Raw genomic sequence first — 16058 nt, 5'->3', positions numbered from 1 at the left:
GGTTAATGAACAAATCGGATAATGAACACTTTCGCAGAAGATTTTTTGATTGGACAACGAACACATGTTCGAATAATAAACACCTCCCAGAACAAACATAAGAAGAAGCGATGTAAAATAATAAATACCAATTGATCTTCCCTCGTCTTTGGGCAAAAATTCGAAACTTTTCGGAGTGCAGGAGACATTATCGACGCTCAACCCAGTATATACTGATCAGATAATATTCCTCCAAACTTTGAAACTCTCCCTTGTAATTCCAGCCTTTTATTTTTCTGACAGAAACAATTATTTTATAGTATTCACGAGACTGTCGAATAGGCACTCATTATGTTTTGCGTCGGTTTTTATTTTCAAAAGGTGAGAGTATAATAGCAAAGGTAGAGAGTGGGCAGAAGGTGTTAGATGTTCCTGGGCAGTATGGCTCAAACAGGTCTATAGTAGGCTGCAGTTCAATCTTATTTAAGAAAGATACAGTATAATCAAGAAGACTCAATCAGCTAAATGAGTAACAAAAATCACATCTAAGAAATAAAGAATATTGAAGAGCTCATAATGGACCTGAAACTGATCTGACGACAGAAGAACACCAAGAACTCTTGAACAGAGAACATCAAGAAACTCAGCGAGATATGCTTTCTTCTAAAAAAGAGGATTAATGCCGATATCTGCTATTAAAGATCTTGTGAAGAAGAGGGAGGATGTCAGAAGGATAGTCTTAGAATGGCATCCAAACCAGGTTGAGGTTAATAGGCTGAGCAATCTCTACAATTACAATTCTATTAATTACTTCCAAAAAATCCTGAAGAAAGAAAAGCAATTGACATTAGACAGATTCTTTAATCCCTACAAATGGAAAAAACATGATTAATAAAAATGCAAGACTGTGTACATATGTATTTTTAAATTTTACATATAAATAAACGTAGTAAGAAAGTATATATTTCTTTATTTCTTGAGGTCTCCGGAACGAATTAATCAAATTCTCATAAAAACCTATGGTAAATCGATAATTGGCTAAGGAACAATTCAGATAGCGAACAAAGTCTTGGAACGGATTATGTTCGTTAACCGATCACCCACTGTACATCATAAATCTAGGTGTAGATTTATGATATATTTTACCTTTTTTAAATTATGATGTTAAAGAGTATAAAGCCATACTCTTGACAGTGTTTATGGTCATAGCTTTATAAGATATCAGATTCAGAGATAAAATTAAATTTTGTTTATTAAAGGTATTTAATATAAGCATTGTGCAATATCAATGTTAATAAAGAATTATATCACTTTTATGCTGTCAACATTTTTATTCAAAAATCAGTGTTTTTCTATCAACATCCCAGCTAGGGTTTCTCAAATGGGATCCCGGTTCTTTTATTTTAACCTGGAAAATTCTTCTCATCCTGGGAAATCCCACAAATTTTTTAAAAGTTCACTTTTTTTCTTATTTTGTGTTAAGGTTGAGGAAATTTTGCAAATAGAAAGTATAATTAACTCACAAACTGTCAGAATACATTTGTATTTATTAATTTTAAACCTACTTATTAGTTTTTTAAATTTTTGCTCATTATGGCATGTCACAAATAATCAATAATCAATATGTAGCTTATTTCTGGTAGGACTCTGAAGTCTGCAAGTATGAAGTTTTTCTTCATAAACCTGATTATTAAATTCAATAAACAAATTGTTAAGGTAATACAAACAATAGTTTGAGTCCTTTTTTCTTTATTTTCATCCTTTATTCCGATCAGGAACCACAACACAGTGGGCGACTTGAAGTCAAAAAACTTCTAAAATAACGAACAAATTACTAAGATCATTTTTAATTGTGTTGTGAATCGTCTAATAGTAATTTGTTCGTTATTTGACTTCAAGTCGCCAGTTGTGTTGTGGTTCCTGATCGGAATAAAGGATGAAAATAAAGAAAAAAGGACTCAAACTATTGTTTGTATTACCTTAACAATTCATTTATTGAATTTAACTTTAATTCCTGAGTTATCATGCACAACTGATTATTAAGGACAAATGAACTGCCGAATTATTGGGCTATAAGCTTTATGTTTCTATTAAAACAGCTGAGGTAGACAAGTCAAGAATACTAGAGAGAAAAAAAAGTACTACAATCTCGAAAATGAACTAGAAATCTTCCAGGCTACAGGTGAAAAAACTCGTAACATCTGTCTTCTCTTAAATGCATTAAACACGATTCCACTCACATGAATTGAATTGGAAAGGGCATTCTTGTTAGCAGGACTTTTCATTATTAAAATAATATTCATTATTAAAATAATAACCAGATTGAGTGATCGGAGTATTGGTCATCTTTGCTTTTTAAAATCTTATAAAAATTTACAATATTTTGTATTATGTTTTATTAAAAAACGAAAATTACTTTTTAAGTTAGAAATTTGATCTAAGTTCATTTTTTTAAATTTTCAACTCAATTCAAAGCATTTTTGTTGTTGTATGCAGTTTCCAGCAAACTTCACTAAATTATTTCTATTTGTGAAAATTTCTACGTAATTCGAAGGTAATTTTTAATATATATCTTACACAACATTATTAATATGATTTTGGAGGTTGCAGAACATATTAAATTACTTTAAAAAATGAAAAATAATTATATCATTTGATTTCAAGATATTTTGTATATCTTAAAAATAATTAATTCTATCCCAGGATTCTGGGAAACAGTTCACTTTTTTCCCGAAATCCCAGGACAAGCAAAAGACTGGGAAATGAGAAACCCTAGTCCCAACAATTCCCCATTCTAAAGATTAACAAGTATGGAGATGTAAAATATGTTTTTGGAATAAAGTGTGTCTCATAATAAAAATGTGAAATACAAAGATAAATAGTATATAAATATAATAGAAAAAAGGTAAAATAATCAATCATAAAGTAAATGTAACAGTGTGCAAAAAATTGTTTAGTAGTTAATCAAAAAGTATTAGAACATTTCAATTTTTCTTTAGTATTTTTGAAGTAGAAAAAAAATAATTTATTGTGAATTATAAAATTGACATTAAAAAACTTAAAACCTCAACAAATTCCAAATTGTAATCAGTTTACAGGAAAATAAATTATTGCATCTATCACAGATGCATATAATGATCCTATAGATGTAACGTATGATTAATTTAACAGTTAAACTTTATACAAAACATTTTTTTCAATAATGATAATTTATTTTAGCCATTTTTGAGTAATGAATAAATTTAATATATAGACATATGTACAATCTTTCTACTCTGTAAAGATATATTTTAAGATTAACAATATAAAAAATATTTACTATATCATGTAAAAATACATTACTCACCAATGTTTCCTGCTACACTTGATTTCAAGAGTTTATCAATTTGATATTTTAATTTTTGATCAATAGGCCTCATTTTCTCTAACACCTAAAAAAAAAAAAAAATAGAAAGATTTAAAACAAATCTGTCAAGGAAAAACAAAAACTTTTCAAGACTGATTTATTAACTTGTCATATTTTTTACAAAAGTCAAACTTCAGATGGTTCAAATAATAAAGTTCCACAACTTATTCCTTCAGCAAAGTTTTATTTCTGTGCGCAAACACAGAAATTTGTTATTTTAATGATATCCAGCTTGACTTTTGTGATTTTGACTCTGTGTTGTCAGTCAAACAGTACAGTAGTTGGTTTTGAAATGTTAAATAGAACAAAGACCAGATTGGAATTTTTAAGCCAGTGCAGCATTAATGAGGATTACCAAACATCCATCATTTGTTTGTTTTTTTTAATTAGATTTAAACCCATGGAATGTATGTTCCATTTATTAATTTTTCTGTATTATTCAATAATAATTTGCCTGAGGACAGATTAAACATCTGTCCTCAGGCAAATTTACTACATCTGAAAATGTTTGCATATAGGAATAAAACTTTGCTGTAGGATTAAGATGTGGAATTTTATCTATATATATTTTTAATGTAATACAGTGGTACCTCATACTTCAAATGCTAAATTTGCAAAAGTTTGCTTCAGAGTGTGTGCAAAGTGAAAAAAGCATAAAGCATAAAATAAACTTCTAAATCAAGAATAACATCTCAAATTAGCAACATGTTAAATTTCACAACTGTTATAATTAAATTACACATCTACATTAAGTAACAAGACCTGTTAAAAATACTCAAAAACTTTTTTCTTCAAGCCAATAAATACAACCTTTACTTATTAACCATGGCATCCGAGAAATGTATGAAAGCAACAAAGTCTAACAAGTAAGAAGAAGGCCATAATATTGACAATTGAGATGAAAAAGAAACTTATTATAAAGCATGAAAGAGGTGCACGTGTGGCATCTGGCATTGTTTCATATTTTATTTTTTATTAGTTCATTTAATTGTGTTACTTTTATCATGTATTTGCAGTTTTAAGATTATCAAAATGAGTATTGTTTCAGGTCTGGAAATGGATTAATTCACTTTCCATTGTTTTTAATGGGGAAAATTGATTAGGACTTCAAATGGCCTCTTGGAATGAATTAAATTTCAAGTACAAGGCATCACTATATATGTTAATAACTTTAGAGAGTTACTGAAGCAATTTTTTGTCAAATACATAAAAAATTTAAAATTTAAATTAAAAACAAGGGCTCTTGCTCAACTTTCCAGGCATTTGAACAGGAGAGTAAGAGAACCATTAGAAAGTCCAATAATTTCAGTTATACTAGGATATAAGATTTAAGTAATAACAAAAGCTTAAAAGGAGTAATTTTGCTGAATTATGATAAAAATCTCCATTTAAAAATATATTTACATTTAAAAATCATTATGACACTAGCACAAAGTTAAAACTGTGCATGGTATTGTGTGTTTACAGATGTTATAAAAAAAATAACTTTTATATTATTAATTACTATAGTCTGTCTATTGAAAGAATTAACTTGGATATTAACTAATGAGCATCATCCATTAATCACTTAGTTGTGGCAAGTTACTTCTGGTTTCTTCCTCATTTGTTAAACATGTCACTGCCATTATAAACAGTGTTATGAAAGCTTCATGTTCTGGTATTGGAATACAAGGAAATTTGCTATAGTAGTTGTTAAATGTATGATTCTTTACAGTTAATACATGCTATAAAAAATTAACACAATTAATGGAAAAGTCATTCAGTCATCTAGTGAGAGAAAATAAAATAAAATTCACACATTGCATGACATATTAAACAAAAAGGGTTGACATCATTAAGGAATGTGCTGATTGTTTACCTGAAGCAACATCACATGTGACATTGCTCTCAAGTTGATTCTTTCCATAGACAGACTACATAAAAAGGCAAATTGCTTAATTTTGAGGGTGAGATGAGCATTTAAAAAATAAAATATTAACTTATACTGAAATTAGAAAGAATTAAATAAATCACCACCTTTTTAAACAATCCAGTAAATAATTTAATGTTGTAAAAACGTTTTCGATCATCTTTAATGATCTTCATCAGTTAAACGATAAAGCAAAAAGAACATTTAACGAAATAGAACATAATAAATTAAAATTATGAAAAATAATAAGTGCACTTGCATGTACAATGTTGTGCACTAGGGGAAATAAACACAAAATAAAGATAAGGATATATAAATAATACAAAAATAGCTCAATAGTTTAGCATTAAAATTATTGTATCTTAATAATCACAGTTTATCTCCATAAAATGATTTCCATGCTGTGGACAGAGTCGGCATCTCTATGGTTAATACAATTTGTTTTCACTTGTGCTTTATAAATTTAGAAGGTGTTTGATAGAGTGCTTGCTAGAAGTGGGTCTAATAATAGAAGCCTGGTCCCATATAACTTTAACTTCCTGTTGGTTGGCATAAAATACTAAAACAGTGCTGTCGTTGTTTTTTCTAATAGAGTATTTATGTGCTTTGATTCTTTGCTGCAAACTTCTCAAAGTAGCACCTATATAAACACTATCTGAATCGAAATAGCAATCTTTGATTGGTATAGAGTAAATGCCCAAGGTAGCGATCTGGTTGTCATTCTTTTTATCATTTCTCAGTAACCTGTACACCGTGGGATTGCAGTGATAAATGATCCATAAGTTATTGATATTTGCAATATCATTCGTCATTTTCTTTAGGAATGGATGATAGTTGATTACCGTCATGCATTCATTGTTACTTAAGGGAGCCTGGTTAGTTTTATTTTGAAAGGTTGCGATGAGTTTCTTTATAAGATTCTTTTGGTAACCATTCTGTTGTGCTATTTGGATGATGTACTCCAATTCCTTGTAAGTATCAAGTATATTTGTGCAATGAGTAAAAGCTAGTTTGATCCACGCTCGGAAAACCACATATTTAAAGTGTCTAGAATCCGTTGAATTATTTGAGATGATGATGTTATTCAGGCCTGGTTTCTGGTAGATGTTAGTCCATATTTCACCTCCTTTGCATATGATATTAATGTCCATTTTACAAGATTGAAAAACTAATAGTTTTTATGTCAAAGCTCATTATAGCCTTTACTCCAATCAATTCCCATCTTAAAAACAAAATTGAATCATTTTTCAGTTAACTAAGCATTCTGTTTATATGTTTTAAATTTTGATTTAAAAATTATAGTTTTCATATTAATCATAAATATTCGCAAATTTTAGTTTAATTTAGAATTTAAAATATTTAATAGTAAATAATATCTTTCAATGGAAAAGGATATGAATTAATATATAAGGATAGGTATACATCTGTGTGGAAATCAACCACTACTGTTATGAAACACAGGCATTAAAAAAATGAAAATAATGGACAAGTGTGTCTTTTCTTGTTTCAATAAATGATAAGGTGAGTTTAGCTAAAACAAAGTATTGTCCTATAAAATAAAGGACATCTTTCAACCCTAGTCATGTCTCTCATACTCATAACTTCTATGTACATTTAAATATTTTTTTAACCATGCATTTAGATATTGTAATTTCTGATTTCATTTTTAAAACAGGATTTTCCTGCATTTTGGCAAATTACCCCAATTAATATCTATATGCTTAGCCAAGAGAGTTTTACAGCTATTGCCATAATATTAATTTTCTACAACGAATTTCCCCTGAACTGCTTTAATTTCCTCCAAGCCTTGCTTGCACAATTAGTCATATTCTGCATCTCTGTAGTGTATATCATGAATTTTCTCATTAATCATAGTTTTTAACAAAAATATCATCTTTGAAATAAAGAACATACACAATAATATGAAATCATCATTGCCAGAATCCTGCATAAAAAGAATAATAATTTTTAAGTTGTCATCAATTTTTAAACAGATGCTTCAAATGGAGAATGGAAGATGCATTCAATCTGAAAAATTCCTTTTGGTTTTGGAGAAAAAGTTCTAAAGTAAAACATAAAATTTTCAGTATTCTAGAAGAAAAGGTGTAATCTTCTTTTAGCAAAATCTATTCTAGCACTCTTCCTCCCTAGTTAAGTTAAGAGAGTATTCTTTAGTCCTAGAAGTTAAGAGAGTATTCTTTAAAAAACCAAAGTGATTATTTGTTATTTGAAGTTTGCTTCTATGGATGTGTATCTTTTATCCAGTTTGTTAATGTGTTAATTAACAGTTATTGTGCTATATTTATGAATTATCTCATTTGAAAGATACTGTACTACTCCATGTCAAAACAGCAGGTTGGAAAACTTCATTATTACAAAAAAAATTATAACAAGATTATTATTTTCAAAATTTAACATTATTTAGTTTCTACATAATGTTCTAAAATTACATTATTTACATACCGTACGAATTTCCACAAGTCTCTCAATTGCTGGTTCGCCTTCTATGCTTTTTCCAATAGCTTTACTATGAATGATGTAAGTCAAGTTAATAAGATAACTAAGCAACATTTGGTTTTTCAATTCCAAAAAACTGTTGCCCTGTTAAAAATAAATAATTTAATTTACAAATTATTACAGAAAATAATAATTTGTTTAGCAAAAAATCAACATACCTTTTCATTTTTAAATTCATTATCTTCAATTCTTTTTAATAATGTTTCTACAGTTATTCTTACATTGTTTGCTTGTTCAGTTATTTCCCTAAAAGATGCTAAGGCTTCAGGTAAATCACGAGCAACAATATTTTCAGACGTCTAAGGAAAATAATTGAAAACTTAAAAGAAATCACTTAAACAAAATTTATAAAAAAAATATCCTGTTCATAAATATAAAAATATATATATGAGCCATTGTAAATGAAAGTCATCTACATCCATTTTTTTAAGAAATTAAGTTAATGATGACATTAGTTACAGTCCTATGTGATCTTTTTATAAAATACAAGACATATTTAAAATCAGAAAAACATAATACAGGTATTCCTCCTATAACACAGTAGTTATGCTCCAAAAAAGTGCCATATTATGGGAATCGATGGCTATACAAAACAATGGACTAATATAAAACATGGGCTTAGGTTCCAAAAGTTAATAAAATTATACTATTCTTTTTCATTACTATGAGAACTATGTTTATTAAAGCAATCAATAATTAACTAATGATCACAATTAAAAGTACTATATCATGTGTCAATATTAATTTTAGTTAAATGAGGGTGTCTTCTTTTTACAAAGTATTGTTATATTCCAAGCTTTTTTATTGATCTCGATCAGAAATATCAACAGTCTCATTTTTCTTCACACATTATTATTATCATAAAAAATTTTTGTGGATGACAAAATAAAAATAAAATTATGTTATTAATCAAAAATTTGTTCTAGGGGGCCTTTGTTTGTTCAGTTGAGTATCAAGCAAACAAACAAGAATTTGTGTTCAAATACCAAATTGTTTGAGTTGGGAACAATTCAAGTACCGAGATACCGCCATATTTTGTTCGTCATTTTTACGAATGATTACTTACCTACAGTTAAAAAAAAGTTTAAAACACTTACCTAAAAATGTTTAAATAATCTTTACTAAATACAAAGATTAATTTATAAAACTAAAACATGATGACAATCTTAAATGCTAGTGCCTGAAAGCAATGTCAACAATTTCTGGTTGATAGGAAAGCAAGGAAAACCAAAAAAAAAAAAAAAAAATTGTACTATTGGTTTTCATTAAACCTGGCACAAAAATAAATTGAAAATTTTAATATTCTAAAATTCATGGGCAAATTGAGACAACACACATGCTTACTTAAATAAAAATATATCAAATAACGAAGTTTGCACTTACAAACTGTGAAATTTTGTATGGACAATTTTCCGAATTCTCAAACCATGTTAATAGCGAAACCAGAAATACTGTTATACGGGAGATAGCCCCAATTTTCTGTGTTAGAGTGAAACCATGTTGTATAAGGGATACCTGTACCAACATATCAGTTACAGATATTTTTGATTTAGATTAAATTAGTTATCTTACTAGATAGGGTTTTAATAATAATATAGATATTTTTGAATCAATACGAATGCAACCTTTCAATATCTCAATTTAAAAATAAATGGACTTAAACCATTTTCATTTGCAATGGCTCATGTTTTCTTTCTTAAATTTTACTGTTATAAAAATTCTTATTATTTATGCTCTTTGAAATCAATTAAACTTTTATTAATAATTATTTTTAAAAAACATTTCTTTTATTTTACTTCAACAAACTCATACTAGAATGCTTAAAATAATAATTTAAACAAGAATATATAAGCTTGAGTTATATCAATGATAAAGACTACTGCACACATCAAATAGATATTTTTGTAAAATTGCAAGTTGAAATAGTTTTGGCATTGGAAAAATTTTGATGTAAGTACAGTAGAGCATCGTTTATCTGAATCAATTGGGGACTGGGGTTGTTCGGATAACTGATTTTTCGGATAACCGATTATGTACGAAAAAATATATTAACCTATCCAATGTTGAAATTTTTCTCTGTTGCATGTTGCTTCGTGTTGAATTTTTGTTGATTTTAAGCCTAACGAAAATTTTTATAATAATAATCGAGGCTATTGTATCGTTAAAAATTATTTCTTTATTTTGTACAAACAAAATAAATATATTGAAAAATATAAAAACAAAAAAATTATACTTTAGAAGTTAATCTAGTATCAAAAACATTCGATTCAACACAACACAGTCCGACTGGAAAGCTTTCGGTTAACCGACGTTTTGGTTGACTGGGTTTCGTATAAGCGATGCTCTACTGTATATAATCAAACATAAATTAATTTCTCATATTTTTAATATTCAAACATTCAATATAAATCAGAAAATGATTGATTCTGAATAGAAGTTGAATTGGTTATTTCATTATGAGTTCAAATCCCATTTTCATAAGCTCAATACCATATTTTATGGCATATAAGATGCAACTTTTGTCTTACATCTCATATGTGAAGTTGTGATCTTTCATAGACTACTAAATTTCCCCAAATTGTATGTACATAATTTATGTATGATATTTTAATCATAAATGCTATGCTTATGTTGAATAGAAATACTGATCTCTTGCTTTATAAATGTATATATGAGGTCTGCCTGGAAAGTTTGCAAACTTTTTAAATTAATAACTGAATCAGTAATCATATAATATCATTTAAATCAATAATTGAACCATTGAATTTGTGTGAAGTTCTGGGTGAAACTTAAAAAATCTTTTACTGAGACACAAGATGTTAAAAAGAGCATTTGGGAATTCATCTTTAGGGAGGACTGCAATGCACAAATGGTGAAAACATTTTAAAGGCTGTACTTCTATTGAAGATGATGCTATCCATAAAAACCATCAATATCAAAAACTGATTCAATTGTGGAGAAAGTTCATGAAGTAATTTGTTCCAACCATTGCCTGACAGTTTGTGAAGTAACTGAGGAGGTTAACATTTCAAAAACTGTGTATCGTGAAATTTTGGAAATGCACTGCCTTGTGGAAAAATTTCTGTTATGACTGTTGTCAGAAAATCAAAAGCAGACACGACTGCAAGTGAAGAGTTTCTGGGATGAACTAGGTCTAGGTATATGTGGAAACAAAACATCAGTCATCACAGTGGGTTAGAAAATCTTCACCATAACCCAAAAAAGTTTGACAAGTTCAGTCAAATGTGAAGGTCCTACTGACTTTTTCTCAATTCTGAGATGTCATTAACCATAAATTTCTTCCAGATCCAGAAGAGAATACAGTCAATAAGTAATACCTAACTTCTTACTTTCCTAATTTCTTTTTTCCGTTTCCTACAGGGTTAAGTTTGTGTTATAACGGATAGCCCTTCTTATCTTTAACATCAAATCAAATCAAAGTCAATAAGTAATAGTATCTTGACATGACAAAACATCCTCATGAAGCAGTGAGGAAGAAGAGACCGACTACTTGGAGAGAACAGTGCTGGATGCTCCACATGACAATGTGCCCACCCACACATCACTGTTCATAAGTTTTTGGCCAAGAACTCAACACTACTTGTTCTCCAACCTCCATATTCACTGAACTTAGCTCCAGCAGACTTCTTTTTGTTTCCCAAATTAAAATCCACTCTTAAAGGTCACCATTTTGAATCCATTGATGTCATTAAAAAAAATTCACTAGCAGAGCATCCCAAAAGAAGCATTCCTTTTCAAGGCAAAATGCTGGATTTGTGCATAGACTCAGGAGTAAAGGTAACAAAACTGAATAGCTTGTAATGAATGATTAACACATCGGTGTTGCAGCATTACAAGCAGTGATTTGTAAAAATTCACATGTACTCGCAAGCACTTTCAACAGCTTACAGCTGTCATCTTCAAGCAAAAATTAGAGTATTTGATTTTCTCCTGAAGATGACAGCTGTAAGCTGTTGAAAGTGCTTGAGAGTACATGTGAATTTTTACAAATCACAGCTTGTAACGCCGCAACACCGATGTGTTAATCATTCATTACTGTAAGTTGGTGTGAAGTGTAATATTATTTTATTATGAATAGCTTGTAGGTAAGTGCAAACAAGTTTGCAAATTTTCTGGACAGACCTCATATTTGTGGTTAATTTTCTGGACAGACCACATATGTATATGAGGTCTGTCCAGAAAATTCACCACAAATATCTACCACAATTTTAAAAAATGTTTCAGAAAACCCTACATAATTTTTGATATAGAATCCAAATCTGCTATGAAAAATGGGGGATTTCCATTTGAATTTACAAAGTTGCCCCCACCCCACCCCAGGAGCAACAGCAGGGGGCTAACTTTTGCAGGGATGATCTGTCCCCTCCAAAATATTGCAGGTTTGATTCAAACATTTTTTTCATATGATGTGCAATTCTCAAGATATTTCATAGTCTCAAGTTAAATAAAACACCCTGTATATAAATAATATTTCTGCTTTTATTTAGACACAAAACATATAATTGTATGTCTAAATAAAATAATTTTGATTAGATGGTAGATGTATATTCAAAATTGCAGTCTAAACAAGCAATTATTTATTATGACATCATCACAATACCAGGCTACAATTTTCAATCATATTTTTTTAAATTTATTTAAATTAAAATATATGCAATACACCTCAAATTAATAGTGTCTTGCACCTGTACATCATACTTTCCTGCTAGCAATAGAATCATGCCAGTCATCTAACTAACTCCTTTCAGGGGAAAATTTTTGAATTCAAGTAACGTGACTTCCAGTACAAACTGGAAGTTCGTATATAGTTAATTGGGACCTCCTACCCCTAAGCAGAGGCCCCATTAACTATATATGAACTTCCATATCTGGTCTTCCCTTTCATTGATTTAATTCCATTCTCAGGATTAAGGAAGGACAGACAGCATATGATAGTGAGAATTTATAGGTCTACAATTTTTTCAAATTGCAAACTAACCAGTGATGGCCAATTGATGGACCACAGCTAGAGAAGGCCATCCAGATCATTTCTTATGAACTATGCAGCATTTTCTAGTAACCAAATAGTTCAATCGTTATAAACAACGCATGCAAAAGTCCACAGTTGCAATCAATAAATGAATAGCAAAGAGACTCCATCATATAGAAATCTATGAATTAGTTATCCAAAGTGATATCCAAAAATGTGACATGATTTCAATAATTGTGACATTTCAGTTCTGTTCATTCATCTGATGTCTTTATTTATCAGTTTTATTGCTGCAAAATTTGGAAATGCCAGTGAGTCTACCATGAATACAGTTCTGGCTTTGATGCCACAGAAGGCAGTTACATATAACTTACTTTACTGTGCAATTAATACTGGACGAATTTGTCTCAAGTTGTCTATTTTTTTCAAAAGAAACAAAAAAAATCCATGAGTAAACACGTAGAACTTAGTGTGTCTTAGATTCAACAATGTCTTATATTGGAATAAATACAGTATATATAGGGATTTATTCCTCTTCTTTATTAAATGAATCCACTATCCAACAGACAAGACATATTTATAACTATCAATCTAATTTTGTTTACAATTAGATAAAATTCAACAACTCTATCAAAAACTAATATTTAAGTTGTTTACAAATTAATACTTATGAATTTAGAAATAAATGAAAACCCAAAATATTATACAATGGTACCTCATACTTCAAACACTAAATCTGAGAGCAATTCAACTCTAGTTTGAATGTCAAAGTTTGAATGATGCTTCTAAGGTGCATCCCATAAATATAAAGACACAACTTGTTATGCAAATAAAAGTTAAACTGATTATCATATATCAAAACCAATTTAATTTTGAGGTAGTTACAACTTACAAATAAACATACTAAAAAAATCATGTAATTATATTGTTTAACAACTTAACAATAAATTAATTTAAATCAAAATCATATTTTTTGCTGTCCCAAAAAGTTCAATTTTCTAACAATAGAAACTTAAAGATAAGGAGAAAGTGGATTATGTGAGAACACCTTCACAAGAATCTTTATAAATTCAGGAGTGAAATATCAGAATAATCTTTAGTGCATTAGCAATTATACAATGTAATTATTTTAAGACCATTAAGTACTTTAAAACTATTGAACATATTATTATATAATTATTAATTATTATGCTATAATGGAATGTCATTATTATTAACAAGTACTGTTTGAGAAATTGGCTCATATATTATCAGTTACCGTATTTACTCGTGTATAAGACGATCTCGCATATAGGATGAGATGTGACTTTAAAGATCAAAATAAAAAAATTAGATTTATTAATACAATTCTAATTTTATTTCATTTAATCACAGATAAAATATTATCAAATGCATGTATTAAGGCAAACAACCATGTTTTCTTGAGGCCATCACCTTTTGTCTACTCAGACTTGCCATTTGAAGCTTCATTACAACTCTCCTCTTTTTCACTCTCACTCCACAAAGCATCATCCTCTGATCCATCCAGTGAATTTGAAATGCAGTATTTCCTGAATGACTTTGCTATCAGATCTTGAGGATTGTTTTTCCACGTACTGATACCCATGTAGCAAAACTAAAAGATTATAATGCGCAGGACAGAAAAAAGTTTATTTTTAACAATTCAGAATGTGCAAATATTCAAATATTCATTAAAATTACCAATTTAACAAATATGAAATAACTATATTTATAATCATTGCTAAGTAACCAGCTATTTTCAGACTATCTCTTTGAAAGTGACATTCACCTTGACCTCAATAGAACCCTGCTATAATGGTAGCATGAACTATATGCAGTTCACAAAAATTATTGAAAAAACGCAAAGAATCCTTCTTGGCTCACGCATATAGGATGATGTAGGTTTTTGAAGCACTGAAAAATGAATAAAAACTATGTCTTATATGCAAGTAAATATGGTATATATTAAAAACGTCCTGCACTTGGACCAAAATGTTTTATATTTTTATCCTAATTTATATTTCTCTTATAAAATCATATATTTTATTATTAAAACTGTCATATATTAACTGTCAAAATCAAAACTGTCAAAATCATATATTTTATTATTAATGTTTAGATATTTCAAATAAAGCAACAAAATAAAAAAAATTATTGGGTTGTTCGGAAAGTAATTTCGTTTTTTTCGTAGAAAAATAAAGGCAATATTCTTATAATAAATAAATATTTTATTGAATTATATATTGACCATTTTGGTCAAATACCTGTTGTCATTGTTTCTGGTAGTAGCATGATTTCACATTCACAAAAGTTTTGATCGTTGTTTACAAAAAACTGATCCATGTAATTTTTGACATTGTCATTTCAAGTAAATGTCTTACAGTTAAAAAAAATTTGTATAGACCAGAACAAGTAATAATCTGAGTGTGCTCCATCTGGCAAATATGGTTGGTGTTATAACACATCCCATCTAAGCTATAACAGTTTCTGACAAGTTACCAAACTTGTGTGAAATTTGGCATTGTCATGTTAAAACATTACACTTTTTTGTTGATCAATTCTGGCCTTTCTGTTTGATGATGATATTCAATTTGTTTACTCGATGGCAGTACACTTTCGAATCAATTGTTAAATTGTCTGGTAAAAGCTTAAAAAAAAAAGTTTCTTTAAAATCCCACCATAGAAAGCATCCCATCCCTCTTTAAGAACATGTAGAACCCATATATTCAGCTTTGAAACAAAACCAACTCGTTTTAAGTAATAATAAACGGTAATAATAGTAATAATAAACTGTAATAATAGTAATAATAGTAATAATAAACGGTAATAATAAGTAATAATAATAACAAAGTTAATCTCTTAGTGATTTCATGTGTTGTTATTCAGCAGTTTGCTTCAATCAGTACCTTTATTTTGTTTTCATTGGCTTCAAACAGCCATCCAGAATGTGGTGTATCTTCGATATTAAAATTGACAGAACGCAATTTTGTAAACCAGTTTTGGCACTGTCTTTCTCTCAACACATTTTCTCCAAACATGTACCACAAATTTTTTCTTGTTTGAACAGCATTTTGATTTTTTAGTTATAAAAAAGCAAAATATGCCGAAAATGATGCTTTCGATTTTCCGTATTTGATGGGTCACCAAAAAAAAAAAATTGTACAGAATCAAACAAAATTTTTTACAAATAAGCCTTAAAATGTCAGCTGTCGAAGTATATAATGAAAATGTGGTTTAAAATAAAATTGGCTGGTAAA

At 29.0% G+C, this 16058-nt stretch overlaps 1 protein-coding gene across 1 annotated transcript in view; it reads right to left on the bottom strand.

The window, feature by feature from the left end:
* The window catches only part of LOC136990521 (neuroguidin), a 50447-nt gene that overhangs the window by 32346 nt on the left and 2043 nt on the right, over positions 1–16058 (bottom strand). Inside the window, exons 2-4 of the mRNA XM_067288928.1 lie at positions 7970–8110; positions 7758–7895; positions 3326–3410 (exon numbers count right to left, since the gene is read on the bottom strand). Of these exons, the coding sequence (XP_067145029.1) occupies positions 3326–3410; positions 7758–7895; positions 7970–8110 (364 nt within the window). The remainder of the gene's footprint in view (positions 1–3325; positions 3411–7757; positions 7896–7969; positions 8111–16058) is intronic.

Source organism: Centruroides vittatus, unplaced genomic scaffold (assembly GCF_030686945.1).
Source record: "Centruroides vittatus isolate TY-2023 unplaced genomic scaffold, ASM3068694v2 scaffold_944, whole genome shotgun sequence".
Lineage (NCBI taxonomy): Eukaryota > Metazoa > Arthropoda > Arachnida > Scorpiones > Buthidae > Centruroides > Centruroides vittatus.
This window is presented reverse-complemented; position numbering and strand designations above follow the sequence as displayed.